The sequence below is a fragment of the Geotrypetes seraphini genome, chromosome 1, assembly GCF_902459505.1.
Source record: "Geotrypetes seraphini chromosome 1, aGeoSer1.1, whole genome shotgun sequence".
Classification (NCBI taxonomy): Eukaryota; Metazoa; Chordata; class Amphibia; order Gymnophiona; family Dermophiidae; genus Geotrypetes; species Geotrypetes seraphini.
The window spans coordinates 25,588,725-25,603,404 of NC_047084.1; the positions used below are offsets into that span (position 1 = coordinate 25,588,725).

The 14,680-nt window shown below is 41.3% G+C and overlaps 1 protein-coding gene across 7 annotated transcripts in view; it reads left to right on the plus strand.

Annotated features, from left to right (window-relative positions):
• Window positions 1-14,680, plus strand: part of ARHGEF28 (Rho guanine nucleotide exchange factor 28) — a 524,944-nt gene that overhangs the window by 331,066 nt on the left and 179,198 nt on the right. For all 7 annotated transcript variants that reach the window (XM_033929274.1, XM_033929277.1, XM_033929278.1 and 4 more), the window contains one exon: window positions 5,296-5,503. In XM_033929274.1, coding sequence (XP_033785165.1) covers window positions 5,296-5,503 — 208 coding nt within the window. The remainder of the gene's footprint in view (window positions 1-5,295; window positions 5,504-14,680) is intronic.

The window sequence follows — 14,680 nt, forward strand, 5'->3', positions numbered from 1 at the left end:
GTTCCACCTTGGGGATTAAGAAAAGGATCTGGGTATCATCGTGGACAATATGCTGAAACCTTCCGCCCAATGTGCAGTGGCGGCCAAGAAAGCAAACAAGATGCTAGGAATTATTAGAAAAAGGATGGTAAACAAGACTAAGAATGTTATAATGCCTCTGTATCGCTCAATGGTGCGATCCCCACCTTGAGTACTGCATTCAGTTCTGGTCTTCTTATCTCAAAAAAGATATAGTGGCACTTGAAAAGGTTTAAAAGAAGAGTGACCAAGATAATAAAGGGAATGGAACTCCTCTCGAATGAGGAAAGTCTAAAGAGGTTAAGGCTCTTTAGCTTGGAAAAGAGACGGCTGAGGGGAGATATGATTGAAGTGTAGAATGGATACAAGTGGATCGATTTTTTACTGCATCATGATTTACAAAAGACTAGGGGGACACTCGATGAAGTTAGAGAGTACAGTAATACTTTTAAAACCAATAAGAGGAAATATTTTTCCACTCAGAGAATAGTTAAGCTCTGGAATGCATTGCCAGAGGATATAGTAAGAACGGTTAATGTAGCTGGTTTTAAAAAAGGTTTGGTCAAATTCCTGGAGGAAAAGTCCATAGTCTGCTGTTGAAACAGATATGGGGGAAGCCGCTGCTTGCCCTGAATCAGTGGCATGGAATGCTGCTACTGTTTGGGTTTTTGCCAGGTACTTGTGACTTGGATTGGCCTCCGTGAAGACTGGATACTGGGCTAGATGGACCATTGGTCTGACCCAGTAAAGCTATTATTATGTTCTTATATTTCAAAAGGGGGTTTGCCCAGGGGAGGAGCATGGGAAGTTCGGATCATTCTAAAAAGTTAGGTACAGTTATAGAACACTGGGAAAGCATGCCTCTCTTTGGGTACTAGCATGTACACCAAGCCTCACAGAAAGGATAGTAGATGCATGGAATAGCCTCCCAGTGGAGGCGGTGGAAATGAAGACTGTATCTGAATTCAAGATAGCTTGGGACAGGCAGTGGGCTCACTTAGGAAGAGGATGAGAGAGTGGATGTTGTGGATGTGGAGACTGCATGGGACATTTGGCCTTTATCTGCCGTCATGTTTCTATATTTCACAGGCCTAAGTCTGGTGCCCAAGGTTAAGCACGGAAATTAGTACTAAGTGCTCTTCTATAAAGGACATGCTCCATTTTTAGAACAATTCTTAATGTTGACTTTTTTCAGTATCCATTTTTTGGCGTTGTTTATAGAATTTTCCCCTGTCTGATTAGCAAGTTGCAAATAATGTGCTAATTGCAACTCTTGCGGTTATTACCACCTCCTAAATAGAAGACACAAAACCTCAACGCCAATGTATGGTGTCTTAAGTTGTGCACTGATTTGTGTGCACATCTTAATTGGCCTAATCAGGACCAGTATTTGGCAGTTAACACATTGTAATTGATGCTAATTTGCACAGTTAAAAGTTATGCACACAACTTAGTGTAGTTCTATAAAAAGTATGCACCAGTTCCAGAATATGGAAAGGGGGCATGGCAAGGGTCAGGGTCTGGCTGGATCATGGGCATCCTTAAAAGTTATGCACATTGTTGTAAAATATGCCCGGTCTGTGCAGAACTTAGGTGCAGGCATAGCTGGCCTAGGTTATTCAATGCACAAGTGTTTAGTGCAGTTCTATAAAAGGTACGCACACCTTATAGAATCGCACTAACGGCCCCTTTTATCAAGCTGCACTAGTGGTTTGTAGCACAGGTCGGTGCGGTAAATGCTTCGACGCTCGTAGAATCCCTGTGAGTGTTGGCGCACTTACCTCGCCAGCCTGCGCTAAAAACCTCTAGTGCAGTTTGATTAAAGGGGGAGTAAGTGGTGTTCTAGGTAGCGTCAATTTTTTGGGGTGTTATTTATAGAATCGGGTCCTGTACCAACTCTAAGCACAGTATTGCATGCTATCTGCAAATTTAATGTAGCACCTGTAATGACAGCCCCTAGTGGTTACTGCATTGCCCCCTTTTACAAAGCCGTGCAAGAGGATTTTAGTGCTGGCCGGCACACTGAACGCTCTGTGCTGCTCTGCCATTCATAGAGTTCCATGCAGTGTGTTGTATATTCCTGCTGTGTTCTTTTGGGCCTGCTGGTATTCATCTCTGGTCTGGCCTGGAGCTGCCTCCCATGGCAATCGCGGCGAATTTGGCTTGGTGATTGCATGCCCTTCATGGTTTCTGCACCCTGCTTCTTACCCTGATTTCCCGCTTGTGTCCATCTCCCAGGCTTTGCTGGAGTTAATCTAGAGGGTTCATCCTTCCTTGCTCTACAATCTTGGAGTTTGCTACCGGAACACAAACATAAATACAGTGGAACCTCGGTTTGCGAGTAACGCGGTTCGCGAGTGTTTTGCAAGACGAGCAAAACACTCAGCAAACTTTTGTCTCGGCAAATCGAGCACCGCCCTGATAAATGAGCACTCAGCAATGGTGGCCCAGGGGTGGATACCTGCCTGTGGGTGCTGCAGCGCTTTCAGCGTGGTGGCTTCCTTCCCTCGGGGTCCCTCGTGTGGCTGCCCTCCCGCTTCGGCCGATGCCTCTGCCGTCCACCAGCGCCTCCTGCTTCTTATTCAAGCCGGCCGCCATCCTGCAGAAGCATGCGCAGGACCTCTCAACTCCCGAGTCAAGCCGGCGCAGCTCTGACAACACGCTCCTGCGTGCTTGTACGTGGTGAGTACGTTGTCGGGGCGGTGCCGGCTTGACTCGGGAGTTGAGAGGTCCTGCGCATGCTTCTGCAGGATGGCGGCCGGCTTGAATAAGAAGCGGGAGGCGCTGGTGGACGGCAGAGGCATCAGCTGAAGTGGGAGGGCAGCCGCACCACGCTGAAAGCGCTGCAGCACCCACAGGCAGGTACCCACCCTTGGTCCACCATTGCAAACTTTGGTTGTGGAACAAATCTTCTGAGTTTGCATTATGGCCTATGGAGAACTTTGCTTTCATATACGAGTGCTTTGGCTTACGAGCATGCTTCTGGAACAAATTATGCTCATAAACCAAGGTACCACTATATATGGTGAAGTTAAGACTGATGTACCGCTGTATTGGACCAGAATGAAGCTTGGATCTAATAACAAACTGGAGTTTGTCTTATTTTATTTTATAACTTCTTTTTTATTATTTTGCTGAGTTTGTTTCATTTCTGCTTTTTGTTTCTTTTACTTTTATTTCTCTTATTTTCTGCCTTGATACTGATATTTATATACAGTATTATATTGTTAGATTTCTATTTTATCTTTTTCCTTGCAAAGTAACCATATTACTTTACTTTTCTTGGATCTTTGGGTTCTTTGTTACTAATGTTCTGAAATTTTTCCCTGGGGTATCTTCCTTTTTTCCTCCTTTTTATATATCTTTGTTATATAAATGATGTTTTCTCTTAGGTACTATAGTTAGATTGTGAGCCCATTTGGGACAGAGAGGGTAGGTCAAGGTGCCTAATGTATTAAACCACTTAATACTCATATACAAGCGGTATATCAAATGCAATAAATCCAATCCAAAAAGTACAGATATACAGGGTGCCTACAAAAACACTCCTTGATTTTAAATGGTTACTAAACCAAAATTTATTGGAATATTCTTTTACCTTTGAGGCTACAGTTTCATCAACTCATAAAGTTTTATATGGTATCTGTTGATTACATACACTCGATGTGCGCTCCACCTGTTATTTGGCAAACATCGATGCGATAATCGAGCTCGGTCCAGACTCTCCGAAGCATATACGGCGTGATCGCATATATAGCTTCAGTGATGCGTTCCTGCAGATCATCCATAGTTGCGGGTAGTGGAGGTACGAATACCCAAAGGAAAAAAATCGCAACACAGTAATGTCCGGTGATCTCAGGGGCCACTTGAGGAACACCTGGTCATTTTGTCGTGTTTCATTGTCTGAACGTTATAACTTCTGCACCAATTGCAGCTTATAAGGGTGAAAGTGCAAGCGGTTGTGTAAGATCTTGCTAACCATGCTTTTGGGGTCTTGTATTTGCTGTCATCTTATTTATAAACATATTCCAATAAGTTTTGATTTTGTAACCATTTAAAATCAAGGAGTGTTTTTGTGGGCACCCTGTATATCAGTTCTTAGCGACACTGAAATATCCATACATTTCAAAAAAATGGGAGAAAAAAGCCTCAAAGAGCTCCAAGCTAATGAAAACCCATGGAGCTTAAACTGTTGCTGCTGGAGACTAACAGAAGACTACTTTTAACTTTTGTCCACAAGCCCTGAAGCAGCAAAAGTGAAATGCAGGCCTTCATTGGCCATAGTCTAGCAAAAATACTTTTGAATATCAACAGGAGATTCAGTGCAATCACCAGTTATGTGGGCTTTTCTTTTTTTTTTTTTTTGGGGGGGGGGGTTATTATAACTGGATAATATAATCTAAATATATGTTTTCATATCATAGAAGAGAGATTTTTTTTGTCAATGATGAAGAGTTTAAGCTCCATACGAAGGGATGCTGTAAAGTTCTCAGCTCAACCAAGAAGAGAATGACAAGGATATGGTTCAATCAATAGTCTCACAATAACAAAGGAGACAGTCACTTCTGCACAGGGAACATGAAAATCTAATAGAAGAGAGCAAAATGAGCCTGGTCTTCAAAACCCACTTTAATAGCAACCAAATAGTGCAGCACATGCACAAGAAAGTCAATCGGTCATAAAAACACCTGGCAAGTCATGGGCTCGACATGCAACGTGTTTTGGCTTAATAACAAACCAAATATGAAAACCAATTTCATAAGGATAAGTGTGTAGAAGGAGCAAATAACGCTGTGATCTGAAATAATGTCAAAAAACATAGAATTTTGTTCTTGCAAATTGGCATGGAATGAAATAAGATAACACTCTTTTCAGCTACAGTGGCAAAATAACGCTCAGAAGTTAGGAAGTTGGTTGGTCGGGCTGAGAAATTTTCAGCACCCCCCTCGAAGACTTTCATTAGCTTGGAGCTCTTTGAGACTTTTTCCTCTCATTTTTTTGAATGTATGGATACTTCAATGTCTCTAAGAACTGATATTTATATGTACTTGATTATTTTATAGAGAAATGATATGTTTTTGTATCCAATTTTATATACATCATTTTGAGCTACAGTTAGGAGATTAAGGGGAGAATTCATCACTAAATGCCAAGATGCTCATTATATTCCTATAGGCATCTTAGTGTTTAGCACATACTAACACGGTTAGTGCCCCTTGATGAATTCCCCCTTAGGTTAAATAAATGACATGAAATTATTTTTATTCTCTATTTTAGCTCCAGTCTTGATGATCTTGATGCAGACAGTGAAGGAGAAGGAAATTCTATCCGACCTAGAAGCTGTTATCCTCAGACACATCTGAATTCCTCGGGGCCACTGGCTGGTAGTGGGGAAGAATTTAATCCTTTTGAGTCAAATGCCGGTGTAGATGCTAATGTTGCTGGATCTGAATCCTTCTCAGCACTGAGCAGTTTGCAATTAAAGGTACAGAAAATTTAGCTATTGATAATTTTGTAAACTTGTAGATGCAGTCGTTGGAAAAATATACCTTTATGTAATATAGTCGATAGCCGGAAAACGCATGCTAACATCGTCTCCTCCCCCCCCTTTTACAAAACTATGGAAGTAGTTTTTAGCGCAGGCGGGCACACTGAATGCGCTGCCCTGCTCCCGACACTCATAGGAATTCTATGAGTGTTGGGAGCAGCGCAAAGCATTCAGCGCACCGGCCTGTCCTAAAAATTGCTTTCATGGTTTTGTAAAAGGGGGGAGGGAACATTTTTTTTTGCCATGATTTTTATTTCATTTTGGAAATCTCCATTTCCACCAGTATGAATGTATGCAAAATAGAGTGCTAATGCACTGATTCTTCTAACACCATGCAAATAGTTCAAGAGAGGTCTTCAAGATGGTGTTTTTTTGAAAAATACAGGTGGTAAGATTTCAGGTCAAACTTCAGAAGGTAGCCAGAATATCTCCAAGTGTTTGGTAATTGTGTGGTAACTGTTGAGGGTGTTTACAGTATTTTCCCTTACAATTACCATACAGAAAAAACTTTTACTACACGGCAAGTATAGTGATAGCACAGATGCATTTACGGCCCCCTAAATAGATGCAGTAAGCAGATAGGAGGTGCTAAGTGCAACTGCATTGCTGACAGTGTGTGGTAGTTTACTGTGCATTAATTCCAAGATAGTCCATGATTGTACTGGGTTTTTATTCCCTTACTAGTCATTAAGTCCGTTACATTAATGGGTGCTAGAATATATGTCTGTCTGTCTTTCTGTCTCTCTCTCTCCCACTGTCTCTCTCTCTCTCTCCCACTGTCTCTCTCTCTCCCTGGCCCCCTTTCTCTGTCTTTCTGTCCCTCTCCCTGCCCCTCTGTCTTTCTTCTTTTCTTTCTGTCTCCCTCCCTCCTGCTGTCTGTCTGTCATTCTTTCCCTGCATTTCCCTGTGCAGCTGCAACAGCATTTCCCTCCCCCTCCAGGTCCCTGTGCAGCAGTAGCAGCATTTTCCCCCACCCCCCTTCCCTACTCTTACCACGATGTGGCCTGCTCCTTTTGGCCCCTCTCCCTTCCCTTCCCGTGGTCTAGCCTGCTCCAAGGGCCCCCCCTTCCCTTATTGTGTTCCCCGCAGGCAGGCCCAGCTTCTCCCTGCACGTTACCTTTTTTTCGTTCTGTTGCCCTCCCTCGCGTGGCTGCCTGCCTGGTCCCATTGAGCGGCTCGCGGCTGGAGTCTTTTCTGTTAGCGGTTTCCTGCCCGCACCGCGGTCTGGCCTGCTCCAGGTGAGTGTCGCGTCGGCTCCTCTCGATCCCCGCCAGCGTCAGAAGGGTTCTCCGGCGCTGGTGCGGCTCATGAGAGGAGCCGACACTGCGATCTTGTTGAGAGCAAGGAGACCAGCGCTGGCTGCCAGTCCTGCCGGCAAGTGTAGGTAGGTGCTGGGAAGCAGTAAGGCTGGGGACTCGCGCATGCGCACTCCTGCAGCCATGGACCTACATCTCATGGATCAGGGAAAATGGAACACGCAAGTAGGAGTGCGCATGCGCGGCTAGGGTTTTATTATATAGGATTTTACATGACTTAAATGATGAAGCTGCTATGTTAATCCCAACAAATCTATTTCAGAAAGAATATTTCATGACACATAACTGACTAGCAACCACGAAGAAGACCAAGGGCTCCTTTTAATAAGCTGCGATAGCGTTTTTAGCGCAGACAGAATATTAGCGCACGCTAAACCCGCACTACGCAACTAGAACTAACGCCAGCTCAATGCTGGTGTTAGCTTCTAGCGCGTGCGGCAATTCAGTGCGCGCTAAAGCTGCTATCGCAGCTTAGTAAATGGAGCCCCAAGTTTATTATTATCGATTAAAAAGTCCAAGTTTTATTAAAATTTGATTAAACGCCTATCAGGAATTCTAAGCATTTAACAATGATAAAACAGGGAACACAATCAAAAGACATAATTTAAACAAGACATAATATTGATTTACAATTAGACGAGAGGTAAGAGGGGAGAACTGCAATATTTAAAAGTAAAGCTGACACTGAAGGAGAAAACAAAAGGAGGGAAGGGAGAGAGATCTGTTTACTGTTGGAACCAAAAAGTGTTGAGTGAAAAGGTCAATATTCAAAGGCGTCTTTAAAGAGGAAGCATTTTAATCCTCCTTTGAATTTGTCCAGGTTCTGCTCTGCCCTAATATTGGTTGGCAGTGAATTCCAGATCATGGGAACTGTAACTGAAAAAGTAGTAGCCCTAATAATCTTAAGTAGTTATGTTAATAATCTTTAATGAGGGCACGTGGAATAGATGCTAGGTGATGGATCTTAGGGTTCTGGGGGGGGGGGATTGTGTGGGATGAGAAGTCTATCGATAAAGGCAGGTTAATTGGTTTGTGGGTTTTGAATATTAGGACAGCGATTTTATATGTTATTTTGTGATGTATTGGAAGCCAATGAGCTTTTTTTAAGAGAAGGGTGACATGATCGTATTTTTTAGTGTTTGTAATGATTTTAATGACAGTATTTTGAATTATCTGAAGGCGTCTAATATCTTTCTGACATATACCTTTGTAAAACAAGTTGCAGTAATCAATTTTAGAAATGATAAGAAGGTGAATCAATATGTTTAGAGATTGAGGATCCAGGATGCAAGCTAATGACCTAATCATTCTGAGTTTTTAGAAGCAATTTTTGACTACTGCATTGATTTGAGGATGATAAGTTAACTTACTATCGATGATAACACCCAAGATTTTGACTGTACTGACTGATTTGATTGGAGTGCTATCGATGGATAAAGGAGATACAAGTTGAATATTATCTTTCCATGGAAAAAGAAGACAATTTGTTTTAGAAATACTGAGAGAGAGCATGTTTTTCGCTTAGTCAATGTCTGATATTATCTGATTTCAAGATTATGGTGTTGTCAATGGTGTTGGTGGGATCGATAGGGTGAATGATCTGTATATCATCGGTGTATGCAAAGGCCATGAAACCGATTGATTGACAAAGAGTCAATAAAGCAGCCAGATAGATGTTAAAAAGAAGAGGAGAAAGTATGGAACCTTGGGGAATGCCAAAGTTATTTTGGAAAGTTGTAGACATGAAGTTATTGAAGGTCACCGTGGAAGTACAGTCAGTAAAATAGGAGGTGAACCATCCAAGAATTTGGTTGGAAATACCGACCGAATCTAGACTTTTAAGTAGAAGTTGATGATCTATTGTATCAAAGGCTGTTGAAATGTCCAATGAGACATGAATAACTGATTTGTGTTGGTCGAGGAAGTATTGTATGGAGGTTGTTAAACCTAGTAGGAAATGTTCTGTAGAGTGATTTTTACAAAACCCCATTTGATTAGGATGTAGTATTTGTGTTTTATTTGCAAAGTATGAAATTTGATTAAATACGATCTGTTAATTTAGCTAGGAATGGGAGGTTTGTGATTGGTCTATAGTTAGAGCATTGCATGAGCACTTCCCTTTTGATTTTTGATTATAGGACAAATAACTGAGTCCTTCCAAGCTTTTGGCATTGTAGCTGTGGTAAGGCTCTTGTTAATGAATTTGAGGATGTATGGGCCAAAACCAGAAATAACATTTTAGAATAAACGGTGGAATGGCCTCAGAATTCATACCTTTTAGATTAAGAGATTGCATAATATGTTGGACATCTTTTAAATAAGGAAGAGAGAAGTTGGAGCAGGAAGAGCATAGTGAATTAAGCTTTACATCTTTGAGGTGAAATGTTAAACTAACTTTATTTGTGTGTTGATCTTTTCTTGGAAAAAGTCAGCGAGATTTTGAGCTGAGGGAGAATCCGTGTTTGAAATGACTTGCTTCTGTTTAAATTAAGTAAGTTTTTTGAGGATGGAGAAAAGGGCAGGTGAGTTCCTTGCTCTGGTGATGCACCTTGTATAATATTTTTTCTTTACCGTGTTTAGTGTTTTTTTGTTGTTGTTGTTTTTTTTTATTTATAGAATTGCGAGTGCTCCTTATATTTGTAGAAGTTAGGTAAAGTCGAATTGGAGCGCCACTTGTGTTCCAGTGAACACAGCTGACATTTAAGAAAGATCAGCAAAGAGTTGAACCAAGGGTTTATCTGTTTTTTGGAGGAGATAGTGCAGAGACAGCAGCAAGATCCAAGAAAAGGAGCAGAGCGTGCCTGGACTTCAAAACTCTTCTTTACTGGTAGCAATTAAAATATCTGCAAACAGTATAAAAAGTCATAGATATATGGCAGATAATAAATTCAGATCATGGACTCGACACGGCCCATGTTTCGGCTTTGGTGCCTACATCATGAGTCCAGTAACATGCAATCATATAGAATGCCGCATGATATAAATAACACAACATGAACATAAGAACATAAGCATCGCCTCTGCCGAGTCAGACCATAGGTCCATCATGCCCAGCAGTCCGCTCCCGTGGCGGCCCTCCAGGTCAATGACCTATAAGTGATCTATTACTCTAAAACATTTCATCCTGTATAGTATAGTCTTGTATAGTATCCCTCTAATTATACCCCTCAATCCCCTTTTCCTTCAGGAACTCGTCCAATCCCGTTTTGAAAACCAACATCGTACATTCATTTTTCTCTAAATGAATGATGTGAAGTAAAATGGAAAATTCATATACTTACCCAAGTGATAAAAACAAAGCACTAATGAAATCCAAATTCCACCAAAAAGATAAAAAAAACAACCATTAATGAAATCCAAATTCAGACTTTCAGCGGCTTTCTCACATAGAGTGACGCTGAAATACTTTTATACACTGTTTGCATATATTTTATTTGCTACCAATAAAGATGGGTTTTGAAGACCAGGCACACTGTGCTCCTTTTCTTGAATCATGAAGTATCACTGAAACACTAGGGCAGTGGCTCTTAAAACCTGTCCAGGGGAATCCCTACAGTTGAGTTTTCAAGATATCCCTAATGAACATGCATCTAACTCCACAGGGCATCTGTTAAACTCAAGACTAACAGTTTAACATTCAGATCAATTTGAGAGTGGGAGATGTGAAGCATGGAGGAGATTGGTATGTTCCCCCCTGAGCTGCTTCAAGGAGATAACAAATGACACTTGGAGTCCTTACAGACACAGCTCCTGAAGATGCGTAACAGCGAAACACAGCTTAGTGTTGGGCTACACTGCATATTATGTGTAGAAGAACCTTTATGAGATGGCAGAACATTCAATGATCGTTTAAGGATCAACATGGGATCTGGAGTTAATGAACACATTGATATATCTAGCAGTTTTGGAAAAAGGAACTAAATATATGATGAATAAGGACAAAGGCAGGTTTGAAGATGTAATGAATGGTGTTTAGTGTGTGAATGTTTGGTCTCTCTTGTGTAATTTTGTGTATATGGCTATTTCAGTAATTTTATAATGATTGAGAAAGTATTTTCTGTAACAAGGTGATAAACCAATAGTTTAATAAAATATTTGAATGTTAAACTGTTAGTCTTGAGTATAATTGCTTCCCTGTGAAGTTAGAGGTTAGCAATTGAAGCGATAGATGGATACAGGTTTTCCGTTTACTAATGAGGAGTTAATGAATATGCATGAGTTAGATTTGCATGCCTGACATCTCTATTATATGCAGATCTGCCTCATGCAAATTCATTAGGGATATCTTGAAAACTAGACTGGCTGGGGAGGGGGAGGGGGGTCTGCCAGGACAGGTTTAAGAACCACTGCACTAGGGCACTGATTGGTTTGAAATGAGTGTTATGATACTTTTGGAATATTTTTGTTGCGTGTACACTTCTCCTTCTGTATTTGCTGTGATAGGGGATTAACAGAACCGTAAATACTGAAAAACCGCGAATAACTTTTTTATGTTATTTGCTGCTTTCTATTAAAAACCATCGTGAATTTCAGTTTCCCTACATATAATAGTAATAAAATATAACATAATATAATATATAGTATAATTGAAGAATAAAGTTACCTAAATGTCTCCATCGATATTTATTCCCTCCCCTCTAACCCCCCACTCCCCCCATGGATGTGTAAAGGTAACTGAACAAAAGGAAAAATAGGATAAATATATTATTATAATTTCACAAATTTAGTCAATGGGCTCCAAACTTTATTAAAAACACCACTAAGTCCCCTACACTCTGCATTAATTCTTTCATATCTATACGTAGTGCATACGTTCACCCACCAAAAAGTGTAGCTTATTCTATCATGGTTCTTCCAGTTACTCGTGATTAATTGAATGGCTACACCTGTCATAATCATAAATAGATGACTCTTATATTTATCTAGAGTGGGATTCACATGTAAAATTGTTCCACAAATTATAGCTTCATATGATAGTGGAACATTTGAATCCAAAACTAAATTTATTTGTCCCCAGATTGACTTCCAGAATATAAATATAAACGGACAAAAATATAGCAGATGATCCATAGTCCCTATATCAATATAACAATGCCAGCATCTATTAGACTTAGAACTATCTATTTTATTTAATCGAACTGGGGTCCAAAAAATCCTATGTAACAAAAATAACCATGTTTGCCTCATAGATGTTGACGCTGTACATTTCAATCTCCAAATCCAAATTTGTGGCCAACAAGACACAGAAATATACTGTCTTGAATGATATATATGTTACTTATACAGATATTAGTGTAATGGGGAGTGTAAGGGGGAGAGTGTGGCGCAGTGGTTAAAGCTACAGCCTCAGCACCCTGAGGTTGTGGGTTCAATCCCACGCTGCTCCTTGTGACACTGGGCAAGTCACTTAATTCCCCTATTGCCCCCAGGTACATTAGATAGATCAGTGATTCCCAACCCTGTCCTGGAGGAACACCAGGCCAATCGGGTTTTCAGGCTAGCCCTAATGAATATGCATGAGAGAGATTTGCATATGATGGAAGTGATAGGCAATGAAATTTGCTTCATGCATATTCATTAGGGCTAGCCTGAAAACCCAATTGGCCTGGTGTTCCTCCAGGACAGGGTTGGGAACCACTGAGATAGATTGTGAGCCCACTGGGACAGACAGGGAAAAATGCTTGAGTACCTGAATAAATGCATGTAAACCGTTCTGAGCTCCCCTGGGAAAATGGTATAGAAAATTAAATAAATAAATAAATAAAATTAAATAAATAATGTATGTAATACCTACTGTTCTTTCATTTATATGACACTGTTTTAGATTAAAAATCAATAAAGATTAAAAAACAACAACAACAAACCATCGTAAATATGATGAAACTGCAAATAACATGGTGGGAGACCTGACCTGTTTCTGAAGGAGAGGCAAAACACGGTGAACAAAGTTCTGGGAATCAGCTATTTTCTCTGTAAATGTTTAGAATCAGCAATTTCTCTATGCAAGCTGATGTAATTTGGGGGGAGGAGCCAGCAAGCTAAAAACCGTGAATAATTGAAACCGCAAATGCTGAAACCGCAAATACGGAGGGAGAAGTGTATAGTTTTTATTTTTTATTGCACTGTATTTGATTGAGGGGATTTTGGCTTGAGAAATGTATAAACCACTTTGATTTTATTTTTTGAAGAGCAGTATATCAAATAGTATTTATGTATGTATGTATAAATAAATAAGTAAATGAGTGAGTGAGGTAATTCTATTAAAGTCGGCATAAACATTTACGTATCAAGTATGAGTGGAACTGATCAGAACACTGCTATATGTGTGTGAACATGTGCACATATGCTCATAAATGCCAAAACGTCAATTCTGCGCTTTTCTATAAAAAAGACACCTAAAAGCAGTAGGCCCAGATTCTCTAAAACAGTGTTTTTCAACCTTTTTACACCTATGGACCGGCAGAAATAAAAGAATTATTCTGTGGACCGGCATCGGTCCGGGGCCCGGCGGTTGAAGAACACTGGGCTAAGTTGTGGGCCAGAACCCGCCCATCTCTACCCAATCTCCACCCCAGACCCCGCCCCCATAATAGTACTAATTGCACCTTGCACGTCCCATGCCTCATCTGGAAGCCCTTCCCTCTGACATTGCAATGTCAGAGAGAAGGCTTCCGGTTCAGGCGCAGGATGCCCTTAGCAGCCACTGCCCATGGCTTTGTGCACTGAAACAGTTAGGAAGAGGGAGCTGGCTCGAAGATAACGCCGCATCGATCACACCGTGGACCGGCAGTTGAAGAACACTGTTTTGGGCCTGATGTACGTGCTGTGCTGGCCCTGTGGACCGGCAGGAAATTTCTGTGGATCGGCACTGGTCCATGGACCGGTGGTTGAAGAACACTGTTCTAAAAGGTGACGTTGTTGGTGGCCGCCTTAAAAACGGTAGCCAATCGCATGTCAATCAAGCGATGACTCCATTTAGAGAAGCACTCCTCCGACAAAGGTAGGTGCCATAATGTAAGTCAGGGTTTACAATTCTGGCACCTACCTTTGACGTGAATCACACCTATGTTGGTGCTTTATGGCGCTGAACATCACATCTGGTGTTAATCATGCCTAAGGTGGCATTAGGTACTGTAAAGTGCCTCCAGAGGCACGATTATGGTGCCATTTTTTTAGGCACCAATAGGTGCCCTGAATTGTCTTTTAAGTCCACCTTTAAATGGCATTTTGGATTTAACTTAGGCACAGGCAGGGTGCCTACTGGAACCTAAGTTAAGTTTATAGAACATGGGCTGTAGTATGTAGTTTGAAGGCAAGGGTAAGCGTAGGCAGAGTCTGGGCAGGTTGCAAGATTGCACATGTAAAATGACATGATACTGTAGGTCTGGGAAGACCAGGTGCCTGGAAGGACTTTCCAAAACCCAGCAGTTTGTCTGGGTTTTGGAACGCTCTGACTAGCTCCGGACGCATCTGGAGGGCCTCTGAGCATGTGCGGATGACATCACACATATCCAGGCGTGGCCGGTGTTCGTCAGGAAAGAAGAGAGGAGGTTTTGTGGGGGCGGGGCTGGGGCAGGACTGGGCGGGTCTATGTGTCCGGGGTTTTGCGGCCCAAAATATGGTAGCCCTATAAAGATGTGTGTTTTAGCAATTTAGGTCTGAGCAGTTACATCAGCCTAGGTGCTCATGTGGAAATGATAGACACATCTTACTTGTTTTGCTAGTATTCTATGGAGGAAAGAAGGTGCCTACATTCTTTTATAGAATATTTGCCACATTGTAGGTACGTTGTCATAGA